The following is a 14,872-nucleotide window of genomic DNA, read 5'->3' as shown; positions in this document are numbered from 1 at the left end:
AAGGCATTGGGCATTAGGCATTAGGATCCTGCAAACAACCTTGCAATGATATCACTGAGTTGCACACACAGGTATAAATACCACAGTGTAGGTGGAGTTACAACAATCTGAAACACACTAGATTGTGAGACTCTCCAGAAGATACGTTGAAAACACAGGCATGAACACAAAGATGATAGATCAGTCTTTACCTAATGTAACTATAGATTACAGTCTGATATATGATCACCTACAGTAATATTTAGTTTGAAAATAATGAATAGTGTAACCTTGAAGACGAAGCCTGAAAATAGTTCTTGACTTTGCTTTCTCCATGACAATCTGAATAAGCCCAAATTATAGAATGACATTATATGGCATGATGGATACATATAGACTGGACAAACTGACTTAGTCGTAGTAGTTTATACAGCACATTTAAGGAAAGTATGGAGGATATATTTCTGGATGAGTATCTTGATGGCTCAACTAGGGACAGGCTATTTTGGATCTAGTACTGTACAATATGAAAGGATTAATTAATATCCCTGTAGTGAAAAGGGTTTCTGGGGAAAGGTAACTATTGTATATATAAAAAACATTAATGTCAGTTTGCAAATGGTTTACTTAAGTCTGAAAATTGGACCTTACATCCAAGCAAGATAAACTACCTATGTTTGAAGGACAAGTTGGAAAAAGTTGACATTAAGAGACATGCTGGCAGACAACTAATAGCAAGTGTTTAAAAATTAATACACAATTTCCAACAAATATCCCTTTAAGGCATAAATACCCCATAGAAGAAAAAAAACTATCCTATCATGGCTGCAAGAGAAGTTAGAAATAATATGAGAAAAGGCCAATTTTATTGCCAATATATTTATTTTATATATATGCAAGGAAACATAATGGCTAGTTGTCAGCATATCTATGGGTTTATGAAGAAAAGGAATAGGTTAATGAATGTAAATATGGCTCCATTAAAGACAGAGAGAGGTGAAATTATACAGAAGAATAAGGAAATGTCAGAGACACTAAGCAAATATTTTGTCTTTTCTGCTGTGAAAACAGATATAAAGTATGTTCTGAAATAATTGGGAGTCAAGGGACTAGTTAGAATGAAAAGGAACTTTATAGGTAAAGAAATAACATTAGAAAATCTAATACAACGAACAAAGAAAATTTACAGCCCAGGAACAGGCCCCACGGCCCTCCAAGCCTGAGCCGATCAATGGTACGGAGTGGCAATAAATCCGCTGGTCTTGTAACCTAAAACTGACAGACATGGCGATAATAAGATGCATTGGGCTTACTCTGCTAGGATTGCTTGGGTTTGAGAACAGTTCTCAAGAATGGGAAGGTTACAAACATAACTATTTGTGAAAGGAGTAACAGAGGTAAATGGAGGAACTAGGCTGATTAGCCTGATATTAGCAAAGGCAAAATGTTAGAATCTATTCTGGGATGTGGTAACAGGACATTTAGAAAATCACAATATAATTAGGCAGGGTCAGGAGGGATTTATGAAAGAGAAATTGTTTGACACATCAATTAGAATTTTTTGAGAATGTAATTTACAATATACATAAGGGGCAACTGATGGATGTCCAGTATTTGAATTTTCTAATAGCATTTCGTGGGGTTTGGGAATAATATACTCATGTGATTTGAGGATTGGTTCACAGACTGAAAACAGAAAGCAGGAATAAATAGCTCATTTTCAGGTTGGCAGGCTGTAACTGGCAGCATACCAGAAGGATTAGTCATTGGATTTCAACTTTATACAATCTATATTAATAACTTAGCCAAAGGGACTGATTGTAAAATATCCAAATTGTTTAAGAAGATAATTGGTAAGACAAATGAAAAGAGCTTGCAAAGGAATATAGACAAGGTGACTGAATGGGAAAGAACATGGCAGATGGACTATAATGTGGCAAGTTATGAAATAATCCAGTTTGGGCTATAAATGAAAAAGAATTTTTTATTGAATGAAGAGAGACCGAAGAATGTTTGCATTCAGAGGGGACTAAGTAGCATTATACATGAATCGTGGACAATTAACAAAATACAAGAATTTGGGTAGTCAAACAATGTGATGGCTCTAGTTACAAAGGTGTGAGACTATTGGAGTATTCACAGAATCCATCATAGAATCCCTACAGTGTAGAACCAGGCCATTAGGCCCAACAACTCCACACTGACCCTCCGAAGGGTATCCCATCTAGACTCATTCCCGTAACCTGTTACTTTACATTTCCCCTGACTGATGCACCTAACTTACACCTGCCAGAACACTATGGACAATTTAGCATGACCAATTCACCTAACCTGCACACCTTTGGACTGTGGGAGGAAACTGGAGCACCCAAAGGAAACCCACGCGGGAAGAATATACAAACTCCACACAGACAGTTGCCTGAGGCTGAAATCGAACCTAGGTCCCTAGTGCTGTGCTAACCATTGTAACACCGTGCTGCTGAAGACCATTGGCAAGTTAACACCTGGAGTAAGGTATGCAGCTTTGCTCTCCTTACCCAAAGAAGCATATACTTGTTCCAAAGCGGGTACAACATGGATTTACTATTGTGCTCCTCAGATGAGAGGATTGTCCTAAGAGAATGAATAGTCTATGCCAATAATCTCTGGAAAGTAGAAGAACGAAAGTGATCTAATTGAAACATGACACTTGGAAGAGGTTTGACAGGTGAGAAAATGCTAAGGAATCTAAAACATGGAACTGCAGACTTAGGATAGCTCTGAGATGAGGTGAAATCACTTAAAGGGTTATGAAAATTGGAATTGTCTGTCACACACATTTGTAGATGCTCAGTTATTGAAGCAATCAAGACAGATGTCAGCTGACCTTTGAAAATTAAGACAATTAAAGGGGACGTTGCAGTAAGGTAGGATTGAGGTGGAAGATGAACATTGGTCTTACTGAATGGTGGTGAAGGCTCAAATGACCAAATAGCCTACTCCTGCTCCTACAGCTGCTTTCATATCCTTTCAGGAATAGGACTGGAAAGCAATCTAGTCAGATGAGGATGACTTGAAGCTAAGAAGGATAATGCTACATACAAAAGATACCGGAACAGGATACATTTTTGAACATGGTGGCTCTGTGGTTAGCACTGCTGCCTCACAACACCAAGAACCCAAGTTCAATTACAGACTCAGGTGACTGTCTGTGTGGAGTTTGCACATTCTCCCTGTATCTGCATGGGTTTCCTTCAGATGCTCTGGTTTCCTCCCACAGTCCGAAGATGTGCCGATTAGGTGAATTGGCCATACTGCGTAGTGACCAGGGATGTGTAGCTTAGGTGGATTAGCCATGGAAATTCAGGGATTGGGTAGGGGTCAAAGAATGTGGCGCTGGAAAAGCACAGCCAGTCAGGCAACATCCAAGGAGCAGGCAAATCGATGCTTCGGGCATAAGCCCTTAATCAAGAATGAGGCTTATGCCCGAAACATCAATTCTCCTGCTCCTCGAATGCTACCTAACTGGCTGTGCTTTTCCAGCACTGCACTCTTTGACTCTGATCTTCAGCATCTCCAGCATTCATTTGCTCCTACGGATGGGGTAGGGGTGTAAGTATTGAGTGGCATTCTCTTCAGAGGGTTGGCATGGTCTGAATAGCCTGTTTCTACGCTGCAGAGATTCTATGATCTAAAATGCAATTAATTTCTTATGTTGCATGCTTGAAAATTTAAATATGCAACTTCACACATTTGTAATTGTCCTCAGTCCATTCAGCAATCTCAGACCTGAGAATGTGAGACTTCCATATCGCATCCCAGATACAATTAGTAGTTTTTGTTAATGAATGTAAAGACGTGGGAGCAAAGGATGAATCTCTAGCACCTCTCTGGCTCTCTAAGAAATGACTGCCTTTCTAAGCTAACCATCATTTACACTACCATCCTGATTGAGATTTGTTTTTGATGTGGGAGCCATAACAATGACGTACAGTCAGTTCTAAAATAATGCGAAAGTTTGGTTCTCGTGCAATCTCGCTTTATAAGAAAATTGCGCAATAATAGCTCTATTTAATCTAATGGGGCTGGAATCACATTATAGACAATACAGATAAGCAAAGTTCACGTTCTATATCAATGGTCTATTTTGCTCAGTCACTTTAAAGCCAATTCATGTTGAAGAAATGCACCTTATAGCAGAACTGACTGTATTAGCTATTTAGTTAATTCCTATGCTTTCTAATCATGCAAACATCTCTGGCATATACATCCAAATAAGTCCACTGTGCCCCATTCCACTGCAGCCCTTCACTATTTCAAAATTGACATTAATCGTTCTATAGCAATAAACCCCACTTATCCCCAAAGGCATCTAGAATAGGAATATATGAATAGGAAGGGTTTTGTGGGATATGGGCCAAATCCTGGCAAATGGGACTGGATTAATGTAGAATATCAGGTTGGCATGGACAAATTGGATCAAAGGGTCTGTTTCTGTGTTTTACATCCCTATGTTTAATCGAAATTCTAAATTTTGTTTTACTGTTGTCATGTTAAATAAATATTCTCATATTATTGATATGTTGTTCTTTTGGAAATGAGGTCAGAATTAAATGAAAATCCAATGAAGTTAAGATCTCAATTTTACAAATTCCAAGCCTGAAATTTAATGTCAACATACAATGAGGGTTCAGAAAATATTTGGATTAGAATAGAGTTCTGTGTTAGTGAGTCAAATGAGTCCACCAATCTACAAAGGCTACCCACTAAGGTGCAATCTGGAATGAGATATCTAATTCTCCTCTCATACAATATTCAAACCTATTGTAAGTAAAATCTCATTCATTAGTTGTAAATACTAAAACACAATATCCAACCCTTGAGAACTTGTTTCTAAAAAAATCCACCTGATGGTAATTTATGTTGTTTTGGTGCTAAGCAGTAACAGCATTCACATCATGGTACTAATGATTTAAGTTGTAGTATTGATTGGCAATACTTAAGAACTTATTTTAACCTCTCAACACTGTGCACTTCATATCAGTGGGGAAACCTAATCAATTGCATTGCATGTATATAAGTCTGTTTGCTCAACAAGGTTTGAAGTATGCATTCTCAGTATTGAGTTCATCCATTGAAAGTATGATTTTCCATTTTTCCATATATTATTAGTGTGAAAGAGATGATCCTGAATTTGGTCATACAAAGTTATGGTGAATGAGACTTCATGCTAGAATTGCAACTTTGGAGCAAAGTCTTTGGGAGTTGAGAAACAGTTGTTTTTATGTTAGAAGTTGAATATTGTTCTCACTCTGTGACATTCCTTTGTAATTTTAAGCTGCATTAATTGTGTTAAGACACCTCTTTCAATAATAGACAAAAAATTGCCACTGCATGTGAGGACCATCAAGTAGCTAATGTCTCCATACCAGTTTTTAGACCCATGTGCAAATCAAGAATACACAGAAATAGAAGCAATAGTGGATCAAATGTCTTGTAAAGGCTGCTGTGCCATTTAGTATGATCATGGACATAAACACCACTTTCCTGCCTGCTCCCCATATCGCTATATTTCCTAAACAATCATAAAAGTCTGTCTATCCCAGCATCAAATTTACACATATGAAGCCTCCACAACCCACTGGGACAAAATAAATTCTAAAGGTTCACAGGTCTTTGGGCAAAGAAATTTCTCCTAATCTTGGTCCTAAATAAATTGCCTCTTTCCTGAGTCTGTGTCCCTATGTTTTAGTCTCCCTAACCATTAGAAACACCCTCCCAACATCTACTGTATCAATCCCCTCAGAATCTTTTATGTTTCAATGAGATAGATCTAATGTGTTCAGCCTTTCATCTTGGGACAATCCCTTCATTCCAGGGACAAATTTAGTAAACATTTATTGTACAGCTTCCAATGCAAGTACATATATTTTCTGAAATGTGGAGACCAAAATTGCACACAGTACTCCAAATATGGTCTCACCAAAACTCTGTAATATTGTAACAAGTCAATTTTATTCTTTTTCACCAGTCCCCTTGCAATAAAGGCCTTCCCGATTGCTTACTAAACGTGGATGTTAACTTTCTGCATATCGTGTAAGTGCAGTCTTTGAACATCAACACAGATTTCACACTTTAGTTTTAAAAATCTGCTTTACTATTCTTATTACTAAAGTGAATAAATTTATACTTGCTTCATTATAATCATATGCCACTTTTGCCCTTACTTTTAACCTGTTTATACCTCCTTGTAGCCTTTTTGTCTCCTCCTTCCCCACTAACTTTGCATCTTCAGCAAACCAAAATTAAGAGACAGAAAATAATGTAACTAAATCAATGGCATAGACTGTAAATGGCTAATTTTGCAGCACTCACTCACTTCACTAGTCATTAGATGCACTCTAATATTCACTGCCTGCCAATTTGAAAATATCCCATTTATTCCCACTCTGTTTCCCATCTATGAACCAATCCTCAGTCCATGCTAATGTCTTTGCCATAACATAATTAGCCTTTAAGTTGCCTTTAATCCTTTATGTGGGCATCTTATAAAATGCCTTCTGAAAACATAGGTGTGAAATATCTACTGGTTCTCCATAGCGTAACTTACCATTTAAATTCTCAAAAAGCTCCAATAAATGTGAAACAGGACTTTATTTTGGCAAAAACCATTATTGATTTATTTTATTCATACAATTTTCTTTTCAAAGTGCATTGTTAAGTCTTCCTTAATAATAAATCTCAGTACTTTCCCAACAATTAATATTAGGATAAGTAGCCTGTGGATTTCTCTGTCCTTCCTTTCTTGAATAAAATGGCTAACTTCCAATTTGTTGAGACCGTTCCCAAACTTTAGGGAATTAAGAAAATTATAGCTAGCTGTTCATGATCTTGATAGTGTTCTATTTTAAAACCCTAGGGTGTAGGCCATCTGGTTGCAGGGATTTGAGAGAATTTAATCCCAATAGGTTCTCCACTACCTTTTCTCCATTGATACTAATTTCCTTAATTTTATCTTTTTTCAGATATTAAGTTACAATAAATTACTGGAATGGAACTCATGTCTTCTAAAAAAGACAGACAAAATAGTTGTGTTGTGTGATTATTATTTTCTCATAGCTATTGATAATTTCTTCACTCTCTATTTCTAAAGGGACTAATGTTTACTTTAGCTACTCTTTTTCTTTAGATATTCTTGTATGAATGTTTGCACTAATGATGAAAAACCCACTTGGGAATTATCACAAACATCTGGAGAATCAAAACTCTCCAGTCTGCATCAATTGCTTATGCCAAGTGTCAAACTTTCATATCAAACTGGAGCATGGTAATATAATTTTACTTCAAATAAATTTCAGCAGAAAACCTATTTAAAAAGGCTCACCATGATTTTTCATCAAATCCAGGAATGAGCAATAAATGTCAGCCTTCTGAATGATATCCACAGAAAAATTAAAGAAACAGTCGAGATTGATGTTACAATTGTGGCATTAAAAATGTTATGGGTTATGGACAAATTACATCTTTAAACAGATTGTGAACTGTGCAATCAGGCCTATTGGCTCACGTTCAGTTTTAAAAAAGGCGTGGAGAGTTTAGCATCAATTCGCTTTACAATGTGGGATATAAGTGGATGGATAACTGCTGAGTAAAATGGTTGAGGAGGTAAGTGCAGGACAATATATGATGCAAAGAATGTAAGTGTGGACATTAGACTGATGAATAAAGAGGTCCCATTGATCATTCATGAGTAATGAGTCAGCTGATACTCATTTCTTACAGCAGCATTCCAAAACTCTGAGAGACATAGCAATCCTACCTTTCAGTAAGAAGGCTCAGCTTCAAGTCCCACCTCTTCCGGAGGTGTGTAATATTCTTTCTGAACAGGTTGGTTTGAGAATATCTTCCCAAAACTCTAGGAATCTGCAATCTCTCAAACAAAGGAACTGATGTTTTTTTCCTCACCACTGAAACTGCACTTCAACACCAAAGGCCAGCTGATGAAGGGCTGATGAAGGGCTTATGCCCGAAACGTCGAATTTCCTATTCCTTGGATGCTGCCTGACCTGCTGTGCTTTAACCAGCAACACATTTTCAACTGTGATCTCCAGCATCTGCAGACCTCATTTTTTAACCAAAGGCCAGCTACCAGTCATCCTTGCTCTCATTGTGCTCATCAGTCTTGAGTGTTTTTTCTTGTATTTAAGTTAATTTAAAAATGGCCACACATCAGTTCAAAATGCTGTACCTCTGCTGGTGTGTGTGTGTGTGTGTGTGTGTGTGTGTGTGTGTGTGTGTGTGTGTGTGTGTGTGTGTGTGTGTGTGTGTGTGTGTGTGTGTGTGTGTCAGACTAATGATTGTGCGAGAAGGGGGAATGGTGGCAGATACAGACAGGGTGATTAGAGTCTGCGTGGGTGGGCAGATGAGCTTTACTGAGCTTTCTGTCACTGCAGAATATGAATAAATTGGCTGAACCCCTCAGTGGTCAGTGACTATCACACATTATATTTGATGCCTGTTCAAAAGTCTCTATATTCCTCCTAAAGCCAGATCCTGGGTTGGGAGGCATGAAACTCCACCTTCAGGTAAGTGATTTGTATTCACAATAAAACTGCAGCCTTTCTGATTATGAATACTGTTTTATGTATTTTGAAAGCCTCTGTAGAAAATTACAAGATTATTTTATTAGTCTTACACTGAAGTCAATGGTGTCAAGATGGTCTTTAGGAATCCTTGATGGTCTCCCTGCTGCAGGAAAGATGTTGTTAAACCTGAAAAAGTTCAGACAAGATTTGCAAGAATATTGCTGGGACTGGAGGGTTTGAGCTATAGGTCGAGCCCGAATAGGTTGGGGCTTTTTTTTCCTAGAGCATCAGAGGCTGGGCGGTGATCTTATCGAGTTTTATAACATCAAAAGTGCATGGATAGGGTGAATAGCCAAGGTCTTTTCACCAGAGGAGTGGAGTCAAAAAACTAAATGGCATAGGTCTAAGGTGAGGGGAGAAATATTTAAAAGGGGCAACGTTTTCATGCAGAGGGTTGTGTGTGTATGGGATGAGCTGCCAGGTGGAGGCTAATACAATTACAACATTTAAAAGGCATCTGGATGGGAATATGACTAGGAAGGGTTTAGAGGGACGTGGGTCAAGTGCTGGCAAATGGACTAGATCAGCTTAGGACACCTGGCTGGCAGGTGGACTGAAGGGTCTGTGTCCATGCTGTATAACCTTATGACTCTATGTGACATTGCTATAGATCAGTAATGGTGAATGTAAATATGAACACTAATTGTGTCCGCTGCTTCTGACCAAGATTTGTGATAAAGTAATGGAGTGGTGAGTACGTAAAATTATAAGTTTTGCAAAAAATTTAAAACAACAGATTTTTATGTTTATAAAATTAATTAAAATATATTAGCTTTAATAATTATCTATTGAATGTTACTATGTTATTTTATTGCTTTGTATCTTTTTTTGTTGGCAGCTAGGGAGGTGTTAACTTTCAAGTTAATATTGGGGTCACATTAGAACATTATTTGTGAAACACTGGACTAAGCTAATAGTTGGAAATAATGGCTAGGGTTTCCTACTCTGGCAAAAAGCCTAGACTATCTTTAGCCTGCAAGCCCCAATAGCCCCACCGTCACATAAGATGAATGGGTTTTTTTTCAGGTAGCTCTTTAATCATGCAGGGAGCTAAGTGCTTCTGAATATGTGGCCTCATACTTTAGCAGGTCAAGGGAAGCAAGTGCATGATGACACTATCAGGTGTAATGTTCAGCCACCCTCACACCCTCCCCAACGACCACCACTTGAAGCTGGCTTCATCATATATTTATCTGAACGGGTGACCTATTCTTGTTTTTGAGTCAGTGGTGTGTAAAGAACATGTAACTCTCCACCTGACACCATTTTGGAAAGCACCTTCACCGTAGATTGCAGCAATTGGAATAGAGGGCTCACTTTCCCATGAACAACTGGGGATGGGCAATGAATGTAGGTCTCACCAGCAATACCCTTATCCTAGGACAGTCAGGTACAGTTACAACATTTAATGGGTAGTCTTAGAAGGATATTGGCCAAATACAGGCAGGTGGGACTAGTTTAGTTTGGGAAATTTGGTTGGCATGAATGAATTGGACTGAAGGGTCTATTTCCATGTGGTATGACTCTATAAGTAGAGTTGGGTTGGGGCACTTGTCTCAGAATAACACAATTATTTTTTTCAGGGCCTGAGTTCTAAATTAAACTAATTAGGACCGCCAAAGATCACAGTAATGCCTGGAATGCACTTCTGGTCCTTTTATTCAACTTGGCCAGGGCCAGAATATAGTCTGGGTGAGGTACTCAGGTTAGTGACATGCTCTTTGATATAGACTGATGCTGGAAATCAAAAACTGAAGCACAACATTTTGGAGAAACTCATCAGGTCTGGCAGCATTTGTGGAGAGAGAAAGAGCGACTCTCTCTATCCAGAGATGCTGTCAGAATGGCTGCTTTTCTCCTTCACTTTCTAGGTTTCAGTGGTGGCTGCATGGTTACTGACCTCCCTCACACTAAACAGGAAGGGGTTGTTGAAGGGCGCTTCCACAGTCTCCTTATGAATGGCTAAAGGGTATCCAAGGTTCGCGTCTCCCATGAAAAGACAGCACAATGCAATACTCGCTTATGGTCAAATCGGAGTCTCACTGTCGCTCATGTGTTTAAAGGTCCTGCTTTGGGCTTGTATCCACCACCTTCTGATGCAAGGCGAGGGGCTTCAATTGGAAATGTGGCGCTACTTTCAAAGCTGAACTCACCTGCGTCTACCGCAGAGGCTGGAGCCTACTTCAAAAAAGGGTTCAAGTCAACAGCACCCAGATATACTGTAAACTCTACACCGTTACCTAGTGGAAGTGGAAGGTGTGAGGCTCAACGCACGGACCTACACACAACAAACGCACAGCTAATGCTTTATTTTCAAAACTGGAAGAGTTAAGGCTTTTTCTTAGGGAGCAAGCCATGGAGAAAGACCTAAAGTGGTATGTTCTACTGTTTCCACTTGGTGTTGGTGAGCTCAGCCCCAGAGACTGCCCATTTGGAAACCTGACTCTACTGGGGAGAGAAACTGGGCGAAATTAGAGCGAGGTACAGTTGCCAGTCGCCGATTCCGCAGTCAGACCTGTGCAAAGCCAAAATGCAAAGGCGCAACAGAGTGCACAACCGGGTCATTCCTTACCTTCAGTGTGAACAGCAGACACATAGGTCCAGTTGTACCGCTGCACAATGTCCAGCATGGCCCTGGCTTGGAGAGTATCGGAGGGAACAACCCGCAGGAAATACTGAAAGAGGGTCTTGTCGCTCAGGTCGATGCTTGTGGCCGAGTAAGCGATCTGGGGAATGTTGAAAAGTTGCAGAAGGTTCTGGACCTGGATGGCGACCGAGCTGGAGCCTGGTCCGATGACCCCAGCTATGGGCGTCTTGGTCTCTGAGCCCGGTCCTTCAAGGCATTGCGTCAGTCCATCCCTCTCGTTCCTCATGGAGATGAGGGAATCTCGAATGAACTCGATGCTCTGCTCCAGAGCCACGGAGGAATGCCAACAGGAATCGCGGATCTCGCAGCCCAGGGTGATGTTGGGCAGCAGGTTGCGGTTGGCGTTGATTTTGTCCAGGGTGTGGAACATAGCTTCCACCCTCTGGATCCCATACTGCTCGCGAATTTCCCCGCATTTCCTCTCGGGCACTTTCTCCGCCGGCGGCTGGTGGTGCACTGAGAACAGAGCCCCGATGATCACGTCGCCGTCCATTCGCGCCACTGAGCGTTGAACCGAATTCATGGAGAGCAGGACTCTCTTCCCCACCTCTGGCTCTTGAACGCACAGGGTGGCCGGTATGAGCAGCAGCCACAGGGTCAGCATGTCAATACAAAGCTGCTTGTAGCTTCCTACTCTCTCTATCACCATCCTCCCGCTGCAGGTATTGAGATAAACCTTTTGGTATGGAAAGGGGCATTCAGTCTGTCCGGATCTACAGGTGCGACTAGAGAAGGGGAATAAAAAAAAACAAGACAGATTGTCACAAACTCCAAACACACAAACCTGGGTAATATGGATAACCTTACAGTGAAAAGAGAGTTGGCTGTTTTACCGCCAAACTAGAATTTTGGTGTCAGAATGACACTAATAGACAGCGAAAGCAAAAGTAAACATTAAATCAAACTTGTGCACTCTATTTTTTTTAATTACTGTGATTGCTGCTTAAATTCGAGCGGATGAGAACCCGGCTCCCTGCGCACACAGATCTGTAGAAACTAAAGATGTGTGGACTGGTGTATCTCGCAGGAGACTGTCTTCAGCTTGAATCAGGCCAGAAAACGCGAACATTGGCTGTTTCCCACTTGGATATAGCCAAGGCGCGTCACCGTTAGTTTCCAGCTGCCTTCAGTTTGGGACAACTGTGTAAAAGGAACATCCTTGAAATCAGTAACTCAATAAAAAGGAAGCTGCCGGCTATAAAATGCGCCTAAAAACTGGTCCAATTCCAATGCACAGCTAATCTACACTGGGAGGACAAGAATGAGACTGTTCGGCACTGCAGCCTACTCAGAAGACGGTCAAGATCGAGGTTAAGATTAATCATATCTGCCGCAGGAGCAGATTTACAATTTAATACGTATTTCACATTTATTCAGTTCCCCGCGGCCCCTGTATTAACCACACTTTTTCAGTATTGCACCTATTGATAGATTCAGAGTCAATACCTGGTTCAGGGCCAGACATCTCCCAGCGACAGGGATAGTTTCAGCACCATGGTCAGCGCCAAACCATTCCAACTCTGCAAACCGCGCTCAAGCGCTGGCGAACTCCTCAACTAAAGTTCGCCGTGGTTTCTTCAAAACGTGGTTAACGCCAGGCACGGGTCCAAGTCGGAGCTTTGGCCAGGTTACTGGCGGGAGTTCAGATTGGCAACACAGCTGATGTGCTCCGGGTGTGCGGCACCGAAACGCAATGAGCAGATTTGCTCACACAAGGCGCGGGCAAGTCAAGACAACAACGGTGTGGGGTGGCGGTGGGGGTTGCAATGTCGATGCATTCACACGAGTGAGCCAACAAATTGTACCTCTCGCAGCCAAATTGCCCACTCCCAGAAATAGAAGCTAAAATTCGACACTTACCTGTGATCATTGCGATGATCACTGTCCTCCCTCTAGCCAGGCGGACCCAATTATTCTGTCAGCTCTCATTTGCGGTCGGCTCGGCTTACCGCGAGAAAGCGCTTTGCCTGAACACTCCTGCCCTCTCTCTTCCGCTCTGTTTTACTACAGAGCTGAAATCAGGGCATCTCCACCCGCCAGCGTCAGAATTCAACGGAGCCAAAAGGACAGAGCCAGCAGCAGAAATTTCTGCATGAGAAAAGGGTCTACATCCTCCTGAACAACAGACTGGGCGAAATGTTCTTATTATTTTCCTTTTAAAAAGATCTGTCCGTGATCTGCATCAGGAAATATTTCACCCCTCACCCCCAGCCTCTAAGCAACTTTCCTGAAAACTTGCATTGGGAAATAGCGCTTTGGCACTAATTTCATCTAATGATCCTGGGCCAATCGGAGTTAAAATTAAAATCTGAAGACTAAATAGTTTGATTCTCATGGCAACCGTTCCCAACTGTTCGAAATGTCCCAGTTTCTCATTACGACCGTAGTTCGACGGCATGGCGACTATAGGCTGTGCAAAAGAAACTTCCCCCTCTTCTGAATGCTAGATTGGCTGACCAAAAGAATGGATTATTGTGCCCAGAGAAAATAAAACAGTTTTGTAAGAGGTCCTCAGGGGGCACGGCTAGACCTAGCCAAAACTCTAGCCTGAATAAGATTAAGAAACCCATATTCTAAATTCTGATGGTTATTTGAAACCTTCATAAATCACTATCCAACTCTAGGCACCACATCCTCGGAAGAGTGCCAACGTTTTGCAGAGGGGTTTACGAGAATGCATCTGGGCTGACAGACCTCAATTTATGTGCAGACACTAGGCAAGCCAGGATTATTCTGCTTAGAACAGAGAAACTTACCGAAGTTTTAGTAGAGCTGTTCAAAATTCTAACGATACTGCTTTAAGCTCATGGAATTAAAGGGAGAGTGGGTGCATGTATACCGAGTTGAGTGTTGGAGAACAGAGGAATGGACAATGATTGCTATTTTGTGGGGTCCTCAAGGGTCAGTGCTGAAATGCCTGCTTTTCTTAAAACAAAACCTGAACGAACTGTGGAATCAGAGACACAAACAGAAGATTCTATAGAAGCTCAGCAGGTCTGGCAGCAATTGTGGAGAGAAATCAGTGTTGAAGTTTTGGGTCAAGTGACCCTTCCTCAGAATGGAGGCCTACTTTTTTATGTATATATTTGGGTGTACAGGGCACAATTGCAAAATGTGAAGATGAAACAAAATGTGAAGTACCATGAATTCTGAGGTTTGTAGGAGACGTCAGGTGGAGACAGATGGGTATGACTAGTGGATTGGGCAGACACAGTGATAAAATTTAATGCAGAGAAATAGGAAGTGATACATTTGATTGGAAGTTAAAATAGAGAGGATACAGAATAAAGGATATAATTCTAAAGGGGTAAGATACAGAGACCAATAATAGGGTTTCCCAAAGTGGGGTTCTCCAGTGGGGTCATGAAGTTTTGGGTTGTGTTTTCTTAGAAAGCAATGCCCACTGTGGAGGTCTGAATGAGTTATAACAGCTGCATTCTCACTCTCATATCATAGAATTTATAATATAGAAGGAGGCCACTTGACCTGTCGTGTCTTTATTGGCTCCTAAAAGAGCTATCTGGCCAGACTTGTTTTCCAGCCCTATAATAATAATCACCATCTTCCATTTTACATTCATCATTATTTAACTCACAACCTCAAAATCCACCTTGAATTAAAT

General features: G+C 40.8%; 1 protein-coding gene across 1 annotated transcript in view; it reads right to left on the bottom strand.

The window, feature by feature from the left end:
- Positions 1-14,872, bottom strand: part of LOC132819582 (metabotropic glutamate receptor 1-like) — a 313,439-nt gene that overhangs the window by 260,251 nt on the left and 38,316 nt on the right. The window contains exon 3 of the mRNA XM_060831152.1: positions 11,176-11,975. Within this exon, the coding sequence (XP_060687135.1) occupies positions 11,176-11,975 (800 nt within the window). The remainder of the gene's footprint in view (positions 1-11,175; positions 11,976-14,872) is intronic.

This window comes from Hemiscyllium ocellatum, chromosome 10, assembly GCF_020745735.1.
Source record: "Hemiscyllium ocellatum isolate sHemOce1 chromosome 10, sHemOce1.pat.X.cur, whole genome shotgun sequence".
Classification (NCBI taxonomy): Eukaryota; Metazoa; Chordata; class Chondrichthyes; order Orectolobiformes; family Hemiscylliidae; genus Hemiscyllium; species Hemiscyllium ocellatum.
Note: the sequence above shows the minus strand (reverse complement) of the source record. Positions and strands in the feature narration are given on the sequence as shown.